Here is a 15,822-nt window from a genome sequence, read left to right as displayed (position 1 = left end):
CGAAAAGCTTGCTGTTTCACTCTACTGCGCATGCACTGGCCCTGGGATCCCAAAGATAGAAGAGAGAAGAAACAGGATTGCTGGCTGGCAGCTACCCCGGGCCTGAGGTAAAAGGTAAGTGACTTTTACCCTTCCTTACCCTTTAATTCTTGAACTTCCAGAACATTTTTAGTATACAGCGTATACTTTTTACATTTTTTTATTTTTTTTTTAAATAAATTTAATTTAATTTTCAGGGATGCAACATCTAGTTTACTTAGAAAACACTTTTTTTCTGATTTTGCCCAGTTCCACATGATATAGGACTATAGATACCTAAAACATTAAAAATATATATATTTCAAATCAGGTATGGCATCTGTTATCCGGAAACCTATCCAGAAAACAAATTACAGGAAGGCCATCTGCCACTGATTCCGCAATAATTCTAACTTTTAAAAATTATATCCATTTCTCTGTAGTAATAAAACAGTACCTTGTACTTGATTCTAACTAAGATTAAAGATATGCTTATTGGAGGAAGACAAATTTATATATATTTTTTTAGTAGACTTAAGATATGAAGATCCAAATTACATGAAGACTCCTTATCCATTGTGGATAACAGATCCCATACATGTACTAAAATATAAAGCTAAATTAGTTTCATTTTAAGAATTAGAATTCTGAAAATCAGATCAAAGTTTGCATTTTACAGCGTCTATTCTTCCATGTGTACCTACCAGCTAAAACACAACATCATACATTTTAATGCCAGAGTATAGTTTTTTTAATAGTTTGATAACCACAGTGGTATGGATTAACAAAGTACATGGCATTTTGACACCCCAATGTAAAAATTGAACAGGTGACCTGCAGGTAAACGCCTTTAAAAAACTAAATCCTAAAAATGAATATGGCTAGCAATGCCACATTTTAGATACTTAGACTAGCACTAGGGCTTGTTAGAGAAGTAAGCCATCTTGGATTTTGCTTAGTGTGCTCTAGGCTGCTTTTAAAAATCTAAGCTTAGGGGTCCTTGCAAATCATCAAGCAGAAAATAAAGTTTGCTTGTCATATAATCTGATGCTACAGGGTTGATTATAAAATTAATGCACTGGTTTTGAAACTGCCATCTATGGCAATCTAAATTACTTATCAACCTTGTATTGTATTGTGTACATTATATATATATATATATATATATATATATATATAATGTACACAATGTGTTTCATTCCCTCCCCCCCTCCCCTCTGGCAGATCCGCTTCTGATTGGCTGGTGGGCATGTGTAGCTCAGAACAGGAGACAGGATCAAGTTACACACATGCTCAGAGAATAGGAAGGCTGCCGCTGGCAGCCTACAGGAAGGACAGAGAGATTTCAGTAATGTCACCGTAGTCTTCACACTGCTGTAGGCTGCCAGCACCATATCTCAGAGAAGCAAGCAGTATTTAGATATGCAGTAAATACTTAAAAAGAATGCCTTTAGACTTACTTTTAATTTATATTAACCTTTCATTGTCCTTTAAGAGTGGCTTAAATTATTTCTTGAACAAGCATAAAATTCAAGGCGATGATCTTAACTTCTACAGTTAGTATAGGTATATATAGTTTATATTTGTGAGCATATAGGTAGGCTTGCATGTGTATGCACATATTAAATGCATTTATTATCCACATTAAAACATGGAGCACTCACAGGACTTATGAATGAGTGAAAAAATGTACTTAACGTACTTTATCGGGAAGCGACTTAAACAGATGATCACAATTGTTTATTTTTCTGTACTTCATATTTTCCTGGGGCAGAGCAGAAGCTACATACTATTAAAGTGATACTGACATGAAAAAATTACTTTTCAAAATATTAATGTACATAAAAAGTTACATATAGGTCCTGTTCATCATTTTTCACCGACAGGTTTGCTTTTGTAAGTAATTGTTACTTGAAGTTCCTAAACCTGAGTGTTTGCCAACCTGACTGTCCCTTCTCAGCCTATCAGTTATAGCTTCTAATGCTAACAGACTCCTGCTGCACAAATATAAGCGATCCCACCCCCTGTCTTTTTGTGGCACCGCTCTGAACACCCCAATTTTCCCATTGACTTTGACAGGGAAGATTTTTAAACTGCTGCCACTCTTACAGGTTTGAACCGACACCCCCCTAGACTTGAATAACAATCATGGGGTCACCCCGAATGAAATAGCGACATTTGGTGGATGACCCAAAGTTGGAGGGGTCAACAACAGCCAATCAAATTTCACCCCATGACTTTAATTGGGAAATCGAAACTGCTGCCAATTACAGCTTTGAGGCTACACTCCCCAAACTTAAATCACATAGTCATGGGGTCAGTCTGAATGAAAATATGATGATTGTTGGATGCTCAAAATGAACAAACAATCAGATTTTACCTATTGACTTGGCGGAAATTCAACCTGCTGCCATTCTCACATTAATAGAACCAGGGTCCCCAAACTTTGCAGAGTTAGGCACCAGGTGTAACTGCTGTTCAAGGTTAGGGGGGGGGGGGGGAACTGGGCGGAGCCACCAACAGCCAATCATATTTTACCTACTGACTTTCAATAAGAATATTCAACCTGCTGCTATTCTCACTGTGTTAACCCCATAAAAGCAAAAACATGTCAACAGAATTTGCCTGTCTATTTGATAAACTATTTAATAACTTATTACTTGCATGCACTTTTCAGTTCCACATATCACGTGATTACAAACATGCAAAGAAATCCGATACTATATGCAGTATTGTGCAACTGTGCTCATATATATATATATATATATACATATAAAATGAAGCCTCATGGCGCAGCCACAAAAGATTCAAAAACAAAAGTAGTGCTGCAGAATTTGCTTAACATTCGATGAAATAGTTGTCACTCACCACACGGAACCGTAGGCCCCAGAACCCACTGGTGTCAGGTTTTGGTACCTATCAGGCACCTCCCACAAAGTTTTGTTAAGCTCTTGTCTGTAGAAGACGTAAGATTGATTGGATGACATGTTTTCCTCTGCACCCTAAGAAGGGTGGGTCTGGAAGGGCGCCTGCAGCCTTACTGAAGCCGAAGCTCTCCGGTAACCGGTAGCAAAAGATTACATTAAAATTAAATCCCGCGATACTTCCTTAACTTCGGTCTTTCGAACTTTACAATGCGCATGTGTGAAGCTCTCGCGATTTTGGGCGCTGTAAGAATTGCGCAAGTAGTAGAGATTTGCCAACAATTGCTGTTAGTCGGTTGTACTGTCTGGGCGTGCCTAAGGGAAGAATAAGGGATTTTACTTTCTGCGGGGGGCTTGCTCCCTCTCTTTGACTCTACAGTATATTCTTGGTACTGTTTATTTGCAGTTATTGGATGTGTATTTATTTTAAGGCCACAGTGAAAAGTAGCCCTGAAACTAGAGGCGTTTTGAAGGCGTAGTTTGATCTGTTGGTTTTAATAGAGTTGTTTTATTACAGCTAAATGGGTTACCTTATACGACTTTACGTGAAGTTTAAACTAGTGGTTACTGTTATGTTTCGCTAATTAACATTTGTAATGTTTTTGGCGAATGGCAGGAAACCTGTGTATGAGGAGGAAACCCATGCAAGCAGGGTGAACAGATTTCTTGCAGATACGCTTGTATCAGTAATCATAGGTTTCCATACAACTAAAGCTGGCCATACACGTGGCGATCTGACGATGTTTTGTACGACCATCGGTCGCATGAAACATCGTCAGATCCGCCACACACCATTCAGGGCTGAATCGGCAGGTAAGGAGGTAGAAACAATAGGATTTCTACCTCCTTCTGCCGATTCAGCTCTGAAGGGAGAATTTTGGTCAGGCGCCTTCCATGGCGCCCGACCAAATTTTCTAACCTGGCGATCGACGAGCCGACCGATTTCAGCAGCTTCCTGCGACATCGGTCGGCTCGCTGACATACCATACACGCACCGATTACGAGGTTTCGTACGATAATATCGGTGCGTGTATGGCCACCTTTACACAGCTACAGACTGCTATCAGCTATCAGACTGAGAAAATGTCAAGCTATCAGACCAATTATTTCAATGCACACAGTCAATCCATTAGACTCTTTTTTTTTTTTACATCTCTCTTGCATGCATTGCTTACATTTTTTCTCTTGATAATTTTGTGTCAGTTTAAATATATTTAGAATGTTTTGTTGTACTGTTTGCTGCTGTTTTGCAGAAAATATTGCATTATACATTCATATTCTGCCAAGTTCTGCTACCAATTGCAGTCAGTCCATTTACTTTGGTGCAATTTAACTGTTAAAATTTACTGTAACACTGTGCCAAACTTTGCACGACACACAGTGTTCTCCAACAAATGTACCATCTTCTGCTACCAATAGCAACAGCAAAACACATTTTCCGTGCATTCCACCACTTGTGCCGTGAAGTTGACCCCCACCTGAGTCAGTCCAGGTGCAAGTTAGTAATGCAGTTGAACACCACCTGTTTCAGTCCTCTTATTGACGACTGAAACAATTTAGTCAGTCAGTCTAATTTGGTCTTAAGGCTAATGCCAGACGAGGTGTAGGGTGGATATTTTTTCGGCAAGCGGAAAATCGCTTGCTGAAAATTCCGCCCTACGCCTCCTACATGTGCCTGCACCCGAATGAATGAGATACGCTCGAGTGCAGGACCTCAAATCATAGGTACCTATAAATACGTGTGGTAAAACACGAAATGCATCAGGTCTTGATCTTTGAATAAAGCCTTTTAAAGCTTTACAACCGCTGTCCTGGAGTCCGTTGAGTGCATGACGGTGCTGTTCTTACACCTGATTTGAGGTCGTGTTTTCCATTGCTGTGGTTCTGGGGCATCACACCCGGGCCACTGAGAGGAAGCAGTGAGTGCATATCTAACTGTTCACAATTGTGTGTGGTATATTAACTGCATTAAAATGAAGATTGAATATTTACAGAGCGAGAGGTTTGGGGTATAAGCACCCGGACCTGTAGTCTAATCTGGTGAGCGTTTTAGCTTGTTATAAGAAACCACTAAGTCTAAGCTTAAGTTTATAGTTCACCACTACATAAGTGTATAAGTGAATAGGAACGACTGGGAGCCTCTGGATAAATGAGTGTAGTATATTAAGCTCGGGTGCAGGCACATTTAACCGATATACGCATGAAAATGCGAGAGAATGCAAAGTCTCCCGTTTCTATGCATATATCGGCTACATGTGCCTGCACCCGAGCGTATCTCATTCATTCGGGAGCAGGCACATATAGTAGGGGTAGGGCGGAATTTTCAGCAAACGCTTTTCCGCTTGCCGAAAATATCCGTCCTATGCCTCGTCTGGCATTAGCCTAATTGTTGAAATTTCCTGTAACAGTGTTGGAATATTTATTGCTGTTAATTTTAATAAGACAAAGTAGATCATAATATTTTTGTTATGTATATGGCCAGCTTTAACCCTCTACCTGCCAAGCATGCACATGGTACCTGCTCACAGGAAAATGCTCTATTGGCCAGATATGTACTAGGTACATTTTTGTGCAGAGATTTTTTTCTTTCTTTATTTTAACATTTAGGCTTTTGTTTTTCCACTAAAAACTGTTTATTTAGGTAGTGTTACTATTGGATCAGGTAGTTTGAGCACTAATTACACTGTCATATCTCTTATTTTGTTATTTAATTGATTTGCACAATTTGTTGTGGTTTTATTGTGTTGCATTGTTGTTCCTGATTTGGTTTTATCTTTGCAGTTTTCTACTTTGGTGTAGAAACATGTATTTACCCATGTTGGACTTGTCAGAATGTGTACTTTCTAAAAATATATGGTTCCAGTTTCCAGTCTGTAGCACCTTAATCTCCTACAGCTCATAAGGTTACCAGATAAAGTCCACTGAACAGTTTGATGCCCAATATGCATAGGTTTACCTAAGTATGCGGCACGTAGGGGCCCCAAGGTGAAGATACCCCATTTGATCTATCATTTCAGCTTTTGCAAAATCAACACATTTACATAATTTTATGTGGGGTCAAACTACAAAAAAGTATGCTTACCCCAGAAAGCCTTATATTATTGGAAAGTACACATTCCTCCGAATCTAAAATGGGAACATGTCTTTCTACTCCAAAGTACCAAGTTGCAAAGCTTTCCTAAAATTGGTGATTTTGATGACATTTCTCAAAAAACACCTGAAAGCTTTCAGTTTGCAGCATCTTATCTCCCACATATCATTAGTTACTAATATAGAACACCCTAAATATGAAAGTCGGGTCAATTGAACAGTTTGATACCCAATGTGCATAGGTTTAAATAAGTGACCTGTAGAGGCCCCAAAATAAAAATGTCCCAATATGGTCTGTTATTTCAGCTACTGCAAAACCCATACATTAAATTAATTTTGTGTGGGGTACATCAACAAAAAAGTAAGTTCACCCCAGGAAGCCATATATTTGGTGTTACTGTAAATTTTGACAGTGAAATTGCACCAAAGTAAGTGGACTGGCTCAGATGGGGGTCAACGTCATGGCAATAGTGGTGAAATGCAGGGTAAATGTGTTTTGCTGTTGCTATTGGTAACAGAAGATGATACATGTGTTGGAGAACATTGTGTAACGTGCAAAGTTTGGCACAGTGTTACAATTGCACCAAAGTAAGTGGACTGACTCAGGTGAGGGTCAACTTCATGGCACTAGTGGTGAAATGCACTGGAAATGTGCTTTGCTGTTGCTATTGGTAACAGAATTTGGCAGAATATGAATGTATAATGCAATATTTTCTGAAAAACAGCAGCAAACCATACAATAAAACATTCTAAATATACTCAAACTGACACAAAATTGAGAAAAAAAATTTAAGCAATACATGCAAAAGAGACGTAAAAAAAAAAGGATAGTCTGATAGCTTGGACTGTGTGCATTGAAATAAATGGTCTGACAGCTTGACTGATTTTTTCAAACAGTCAAATAGCTTTACCCCAGTACAAAGGCCCTCCCCAAGGACAGGGGTACCACAGGGTTGCTACCTTTTAGCAGACTTAAAGGGGTTGTTCACCTTTGAGTTAACTTTTAGTATGATGAAGAGACCAAATATTCTGAGGCAATTGTTTTTTATTTTTTGATCAAAATTATCTTAGCAACCAGTCAGTGGTTATAATGAGAGACTGGAGTATGAAGTTATTCTTAAAATTTCTATACTAGGGTTGATTCACAAAGTGCATTAAAAGGTGCGCTATTTATAGCATGCGTTAAAAATTTTATTGTGTCTACTTTTTCACGTTTTAACACACGATTCACTGAAAGTATATTTGCGTTAATTTAGACGCAATGCTGTTTGCGTTATTTAAGTCGCGAAGACTATTTTCTTGCGGTATTTGACGGAACGCGCGCTAATCAATGCATCATGCACAAAATGACGCACGCCATATTAGCCCTACATGGCATTACTTTCGTAAAACTACTTATGAAAATGACCATTTCCCTGCAAACTGAAGGCTGCATCACTCTAGGGCCAACACATACTTGAATAAATCACACTGCAAAGTCCATATTTTATTGCCAAAAGCTCATTAACTGTACTTTTCTATAATTACCGCCTGCCTCAAGTAGCTGTTAATTTTCGCACAGACAAATTATATATTTAGTGTGTCTAAGGGGCTGATTTACTAATCCCCGAATCCGAATGGGAAAAATTCGGATTGGAAAACGAACATTTTTCTGACTTTTTCGTAGCCGTTACGATTTGCGCGAATTGTCGTGACTTTTTTATAGCCATTATGACTTTCGTGAATTGTCGCGACTTTTTCATAGCCATTATGACTTTCGTGAATTGTCGCAACTTTTTCATAGCCATTACAAATTCCGTGAATTGTCGCGACTTTTTCATAGCCATTATGACTTTCGTGAATTGTTGCGACTTTTTCATAGCCATTCTGACTTTCGCGAATTGTCGCGACTTTTTCGTATTGAATGCTCGAAAAAGTCGCAAAATACCGATCATTACGAAAAAAAACGCATTTGGACGCTTTTCGGACGCATGCGTTAAAATTAACGCATACGGTAGCGCGATATGTGACTTAACGCATGCGTTAATACTTTAGCGAATTGCGCGTTTTTTTGCGTCAATTTTAACGCAAAGAACCGTGCAATAAAACTTATCAACCTTTAGTGAATCAACCCTACTATGCTTTAAAAAGTGGAGTTTTAAACATATAGGCACCTGAGGGTCACCTCTTAACCCTATGGCAATGTACATGTGCCTCCCAATTGGCCCAGCAAAGTGTTAATGCCCTTTTTCTCCATAGCCAGGATTTTTGTTGTAACTTGACACCATTTATTGAAAGTTTACCATGTCTTTACAGTGAAATATATGAACAGCTGCGAGAGGCTATTAAGGCTGCATCTACTTTTTGGCAGCCTGCCTTTAACCACACCCATTGTTTGAGGGTCATGTTTAGAAACCAGATATGTAGAACTATAAATGCCTACTAGCTTCATATTGCCCACTGAACACATGACAGCAGAATTGATGCAAAAACACGCCCATAAAGTCCAATGGCTGAAAATAAACGCCCATTGACTTCAATGCATTTTTCTGTTTCGAAATTTTTTTGGTGAAACAAGACAGATTTGCTCATGTGTGAATTGAAACTGCAGAATCGAGCAGAACCCTACTGGGCTGCATAACTTTCCTGTGCCCTCAGACTTTGCACAGTCTGCTTTCTTTATAGTTATGCCAGTTTAATGTTTTAATGCCCTCAAAACACATAGCTGTATAAATGCAGTGTCTAATCCAGGGTCTCCAAACTTTTTTTAACTGTGAGCCACATTCAAATGTCAAAAATGTTGGAGAGCAACACAAGCATGCAACAAGTTTGTGGGGGTGCAAAATATGGACTGTGATTGGCTATTGGTAAGCCCTGTGTAGACTAGCAGCCTGGAGATGGCTCTGTCTAGCAGTACATTTGGTCTTTATAAATAAAAAAACTTGCCTCCAAGCTGGGTATTAAAAGAAAATATATATATAAGCACCTGCTTAAAGGAATACTATAAACCCCCCCCCCCCCAATGAATACTTAACCAACAAATAATTTATATTAAGTGGCCTATTAAAGAATCTCTCCAAACTGGAATATATATATATATCCATAAATATTGCCCTTTTGATGGACTGTGTGCTCCCTCAGGAGGTGGTCCTTAATTCTTAAAATGGCAATTTCAGATTACCCAGTGGCACGTAATACTAAAAAAGTATATTTTCATGAAAATGGTTTATTTAGATGAAGCAGGGCTTTACATAAGAACTTGTTGTATATTTTATAGAGACCTACATTGTTTGGGGGTTATAGTTTTCCTTTAAGGCCAGTGTGAGTAAGATCCAGTTGGATGGTGAGCAACATGTTGCTCACGATCCACTGGTTGGGGATCACTGGTCTAATCAAACAGCAGAAGAAACTTAATTTCTTTTTAGCTTAGAAGCACAGACTTGAAAATTTAAATAAAAATTTGAACCAAAATTTTCGAGTCCAAAACTACATCTTACTTTACGCATTGTCCACAAATTGATGCACTTATCTGTGAATTATTAAAATGTTCCTGTAATGTTAAAGGCCATGTAAGAGTTAACATGACCAGAGAAAGGCATTTACAAATCTATTTATATAACAGGAATCTGTTATGGGAGAACTTTCCATTTTTTTAAGAGAATAAACTGATTTTTTTTTTATATTTAATCAATTTCCATACTTTTCCAGGTGCCCACAGCCATGTGACTTGTGCTCTGATAAACTTCAGTCACTTTACTGCTGTGATGCAAGTTGGAGTGATGTCTCTAACAGGCTAATAGTATGGTTGGTACTATCCTAAATTTTAGGGAGTGGGTATACAGGCAAAACTACATATACAGCCTACCAATATTTTAGGATGGCTTTAGGCATTCCTGTAATGATACTCACCCACGAGGACCTGTTTTGCGCGCCTGCATGCGTGCGCGTCCTGCCGTCGCGGGACATTGCGCGCATGCGTCCAAGTGCGCGCACGTGTGCGACAAGATGTGCGCATGTCCCCAATGCGCTGACGTTCTGACGCCACAGGGTTCTGCACATTCGCGGTGAGTATTTAAAGATGCCAAACTCCTCCTCCAGTGCTAAGTTGTCTGCAGCCTTGCCTGTGAAACTAAGCCTGCTTGATTTTGGATTGATATTACCCGTTGCTGACCCTTCACCTGTTTGACCTGTTTTTGCTCATTGCCACCTGCCCAAGACTTATCGCCTGTTTCCGACTACGTATCCATCTGCTGCCTGCCCAAAACCTTCTGCCTGTTCTCAAAGACGACTCTGTTTGCTGCCAGCCCAAGACCTTGCCTACACCCGACTACAAGCCTGCCTTATGTTTTACGGCCTCATTGCCTTTTCTCCTAACCCTCTCCTGTACCCATTTTCAGGAGTACGGGTAGTGGAAGCTTTAGGGGAGAGTCATTTCTCCACAAGATATTCTCCGCTACAGGTTCCTGACAGTACAACTTAGCCAGCATGGAGAATTCCGGAGAAGAATCTCCCCTCGACCTCATCTCACAACAACTCATAGCCCTGACTCAGGCGGTCCAGGACTTGCAGACGGGCTACCAACAGCTTCAAACCCAGATTCAAGCCAATCTGTGGCCCCACCTCCAGGAAGTCTTCCTTCGGTCAAAGATGGGGCACCTGCTGCTTCTTCTTCAAACACCCGTGCCACGGGGGGTTCTGTTGCCATGAACGCCCCAGAAACTAAGGTCCCTATGCCTGACTTCTTCTCTGGGGACAGAAGCCAATATTGCTCCTTTATGAATGGTTGCTGACTGTTGTTCTCCCTCAAGCCCCAGACTTATGCCAATGAACAAGTTAAAGTGGGGGTAGTAATTTCCCTCCTTCGGGGTGAACCACAAGCTTGGGCTCACCGCCACCTGAAACAACAGAGTGTTATTCTTAAAGGAGACATATACAATAATTTTTCACTTTATCTTAAAAAGCAGCTAACACGGTAAAATTGAATACAATAAAGTTTATTTTCTACCTACTCTTCAAGAAGGCTGTTAAATCCTTGCTAAAATGCTGCAGCCCCTCCCATTCACAGGGCTTCCGGCCAGAAGAAAGTCTCTGTCTTCAGCTAGGGCCGCCGGCCCCAGCTTCTTTCCCATAGAGATGCTGCGGCCACTGAGAGCGGAGTGGGCTTGAGACGTGGGCGGGGACTTTGGTGATGTCATTTCCCCGCCCACGTCAGTCACGCTGGGGTCCTGCTCTCTTGTGCTGCTCCTGGCCCACCCAGCCCTCCTGACTAGAGCCGTTCAGTTAGCTGCGTCTGTGACTCATCCTGCTAAGTAAGCATCTTCAATCTCTTTATTGAAAAATAATGAAAAAAAAAAAAGTTTTTCATACTAAAGGAGTCAAATCTGTTTATTCTATAGACTGTACCTAATGAAAAGAAATGTGTTTTTTTTACATGCAACTCCCTGCAACTTGTACTTTGACTCCTAAACTGGCTGTTTTTTGGTATTTTCTCCTGCAAAAACTCCCTGCAACTTGTACTTTGACTCCTAAACTGGCTTTTTTTTGGTATTTTCTCCTGCAACAACTCCCTGCAACTTGTACTTTGACACCTAAACTGGCTGTTTTTTGGTATTTTCTCCTGCAACAACTCCCTGCAACTTGTACTTTGACACCTAAGCTGTTTTTTTTTGGTATTTTCTCCTGCAACAACTCCCTGCAACTTGTACTTTGACTCCTAAACTGGCTGTTTTTTGGTATTTTCTCCTGCAACAACTCCCTGCAACTTGTACTTTGACACCTAAACTGGCTGTTTTTTGGTATTTTCTCCTGCAACAACTCCCTGCAACCTGTACTTTGACACCTAAACTGGCTGTTTTTTGGTATTTTCTCCTGCAACAACTCCCTGGAACTTGTACTTTGATACCTAAACTGGCTTTTTTTTGGTATTTTCTCCTGCAACAACTCCCTGCAACTTGTACTTTGATACCTAAACTGGCTTTTTTTTGGTATTTTCTCCTGCAACAACTCCCTGCAACTTGTACTTTGACACCTAAACTGGCTGTTTTTTGGTATTTTCTCCTGCAACAACTCCCTGCAACCTGTACTTTGACACCTAAACTGGCTGTTTTTTGGTATTTTCTCCTGCAACAACTCCCTGCACCTTGTACTTTGACACCTAAACTGGCTTTTTTGTGGTATTTTCTCCTGCAACAACTCCCTGCAACTTGTACTTTGATACCTAAACTGGCTTTTTTTTTTGGTATTTTCTCCTGCAACAACTCCCTGCAACTTGTACTTTGACACCTAAACTGGCTGTTTTTTGGTATTTTCTCCTGCAACAACTCCCTGCAACCTGTACTTTGACACCTAAACTGGCTGTTTTTTGGTATTTTCTCCTGCAACAACTCCCTGCAACTTGTACTTTGACACCTAAACTTCTTCTACGGCTGGTTCAGAGGAGGCCGAACCTATGCAAGTTGGTCTTCTTTGTTCTTCTTTATCTGCGGAGAAACGGATCAGGAGACGCCGCCTTAACCGCTGTCTCTACTGTGGTGAGGCTGGTCACCTCCTACACTCGTGTCCTACTCGTCCTGAGAGTAAAAAAACCTCTCCTGCGCTGCAGGATACAAGCCTCTTAAATAAGGATACGTATTTAACCCTCTCTTTGTCTCTGCAGTTCCACGAAAGAAGGACTAACGTAACCGCTATCATTGATTCTGGAGCATGCAGCTGCTTCATTGATAAGGACTTTGTTAAAAATTTAAAGATACCTCTCCGATCCAAGTCCCAACCTTGGTCGATTAAACTTGCCGATGGATCCACTTCTACCTCTCGTCCTGTTACTTGTGAGACTGTTGCTTTAAGAGTTATTTCCGTTAAAGGCCATGCTGAATTCGTTGTGTTTGATGTTATTAGTTCACCTCTGTTTCCTGTTTTCCTGGGTCTCCCTTGGCTGTCCAAGCATAATCCAGAAATAAATTGGACTTCTGGAAAGATATTGTGCTATTCCAGTTTTTGTTCTAACAACTGTTCTCCAGCTTTAAATGAGACAAGGCGATCTTCTCCCTGACCCCTCACCCACCTTTTAACTTAACCGGTCTCCCCACAGTATATCAAGCTTTTCACAATGTCTTTGATGAAAAAGGGATAGACTTTTAACCTCTTCATCGGGTGTACGATTGCCCTATAGACTTGCTTTCAGGAGCCTCGATTCCTTTTGGTAGGATTTATCCCTTATATGAACCTGAACTAAGGGTGTTGAAGGACTACATTGAAGAAAACCTTAGGAAAGGCTTCATCCGACCTTTACGCAGGAGCCATAATTTTCTTCGTTGAAAAGAAGGATGGCTCCCTCAGACCGTGCATTGACTACAGGGAATTAAATAAGATTACCATTAAAGGAGAAGGAAAGGCTAAGTCACTTGGGGGTGCCAAAATGTTAGGCACCCCCAAGTGACTTAGATCGTTTACCTTTTACCCCGGGCTGGTGCCCCTGTACGGAGAGAACAGCACCAGCCCGGGGTAGCAGCGAGCGCTTCCTCCTTCCTTTTCGCATGTGCAGTAGAGTGAAAAGCCGAACTTAAACAAGTCGGCTTTTCACTCTACTTTACATAGTAACATAGTAAGTTGGGTTGAAAAAAGACATACGTCCATCAAGTTCAACCATAATGCCTATATATAACCTGCCTAACTACTAGTTGATCCAGAGGAAGGCAAAAAACCCCATCTGAAGCCTCTCTAATTTGCCGCAGAGGGGAAAAAATTTCTTCCTGACTCCAAGATGGCAATCGGACCAGTCCCTGGATCAACTAGTACTAAGAGCTATCTCCCATAACCCTGTATTCCCTCACTTGCTAAGAATCCATCCAGCCCCTTCTTAAAGCTATATAATGTATCAGCCAGCACGACTGATTCGGGGAGGGAATTCCAGAACTTCACAGCTCTCACTGTAAAAAATCCTTTCCGAATATTTAAATGGAACCTCCCTTCTTCTAAACGAAGTGGGTGCCCTCGTGTCCGTTGGAAGGACCTACTGGTAAATAAAACATTAGAAAGGTTATTATATGATCCCGTTATATATTTATACATAGTTATCATGTCACCTCTTAAGCACCTCTTCTCCAGTGTAAACAGACCCAACTTGGCCAGTCTTTCTTCATAACGGAGACTTTCCATACCGTTTACCAGCTTAGTTGCTCTTCTCTGGACCCTCTCTAACTCAATAATGTCCCGTTTGAGCACTGGAGACCAAAACTGAACAGCATATTCTAGATGGGGCCTTACCAGCGCTCTGTAAAGGGGAAGAATAACCCCCTCCTCCCGTGAATCTATACCCCTTTTAATACAGCTCAAAACCTTGTTTGCCCTTGCAGCTGCTGCCTGGCATTGCTTGCTACAGCCAAGTTTATTATCTACAAGGACTCCAAGGTCCTTCTCCATTATGGATTTGCCTAGTGCAGTCCCATTAAGGGTATACGGGGCTTGCATATTTTTACATCCCAGGTGCATGACCTTACATTTATCCACATTAAATCTCATCTGCCACTTAGCTGCCCAGATTGCCAGTTGGTCAAGATCCTGCTGCAGGGATGTCACATCCTGGATAGAATTGACTGGTCTGCAGAGTTTTGTGTCATCTGCAAACACTGATACATTACTCATAATACCCTCCCCTAAGTCATTTATGAACAAATTAAACAAAAGTGGACCCAGTACAGAACCCTGAGGGACCCCACTGAGGACCTTATTCCAAGTAGAGAATGTACCATTAACAACCACCCTCTGTACCCGATCCTGTAGCCAGTTTTCTATCCACGTGCAAACGACTTCACTAAGACCAATAGACCTTAGCTTAGAAAGCAGTCGTTTGTGGGGAACGGTATCAAATGCTTTGGCAAAATCCAAATAGATGATATCTACTGCATCCCCACTGTCCAGCTTCTTACTTACCTCATCATAAAAAGCAATTAAATTGGTCTGACATGACCTGTCCTTCATAAAGCCATGCTGATTACTGCTCATAATGGCATTCTCCACTACATAATTTTGAATGTGATCCCTTAACAAGCCTTCAAATAACTTGCCCACCACGGATGTGAAACTTACAAGCCTATAATTGCCAGGCTGAGATCTTACTCCCTTTTTAAATATGGGAATGACATTCGCCTTCTTCCAATCCCTAGGTACCATACCTGATGAAAGAGAGTCTGAGAATATCAGAAACAAGGGCCACTGCAATTCTGCCCCTAGCTCTCTCAGTACCCGAGGGTGTATTCCATCTGGCCCAGGTGCCTTGTTTACATTTATCGTGTGTAACCCTTTAAGCACCATATCCTGTGCCAGCCACTGTGTAGTTGGAGCTGAGGCAACAGTGAAGCTATTGGGTGGGACTTGGCCCACTGGCTCCTCTACTGTATACACATGCGCCGGCCGACGGATTTCGCTGGCAGAAGAAAAAGGAAGGAGGAAGCGCTTCCTACAGGTACCCTGGGCTGGTGCTTTTTTCTCCTAACAGGGGCACCAGCCCAGGGTACAAGGTAAGCAATCTAAGTCACTTGGGGGTGCCTAACATTTTGGCAAGTGACTTAGCCTTTCCTTCCCCTTTAAAACCGGTATCCTTAAAAACCGGTATCCTTTACCTCTCATCCCAGAACTTTTTCAAAACCTTCTTACAGCTAGGATCTTTTCCAAGCTCGACCTTAGAGGAGCCTATAATTTAGTGAGAATTAGAGAAGGAGATGAGTGGAAGACTGCCTTCCGTACACATTATGGTCACTTTGTCAACGATATTTTCAGAGATTTTCTTGATATTTTCGTTATTGTTTATTTAGAT

The 15,822-nt window shown here is 41.0% G+C and overlaps 1 protein-coding gene across 2 annotated transcripts in view; it reads right to left on the bottom strand.

Annotated features, from left to right (window-relative positions):
* Positions 1-3,188, bottom strand: part of mapk14 (mitogen-activated protein kinase 14) — a 103,460-nt gene extending 100,272 nt beyond the window's left edge. Inside the window, exon 1 of one of the 2 annotated variants that reach the window (XM_012959463.3) lies at positions 2,887-3,188. In XM_012959463.3, coding sequence (XP_012814917.1) covers positions 2,887-3,005 — 119 coding nt within the window. In that variant the 5' untranslated portion in view covers positions 3,006-3,188. The remainder of the gene's footprint in view (positions 1-2,886) is intronic. The other variant, NM_001005824.1, reaches the window with a different exon arrangement.
* Positions 3,189-15,822: the final 12,634 nt, after the last annotated feature.

Source organism: Xenopus tropicalis, chromosome 2, assembly GCF_000004195.4.
Source record: "Xenopus tropicalis strain Nigerian chromosome 2, UCB_Xtro_10.0, whole genome shotgun sequence".
Lineage (NCBI taxonomy): Eukaryota > Metazoa > Chordata > Amphibia > Anura > Pipidae > Xenopus > Xenopus tropicalis.
Note: the sequence above shows the minus strand (reverse complement) of the source record. Positions and strands in the feature narration are given on the sequence as shown.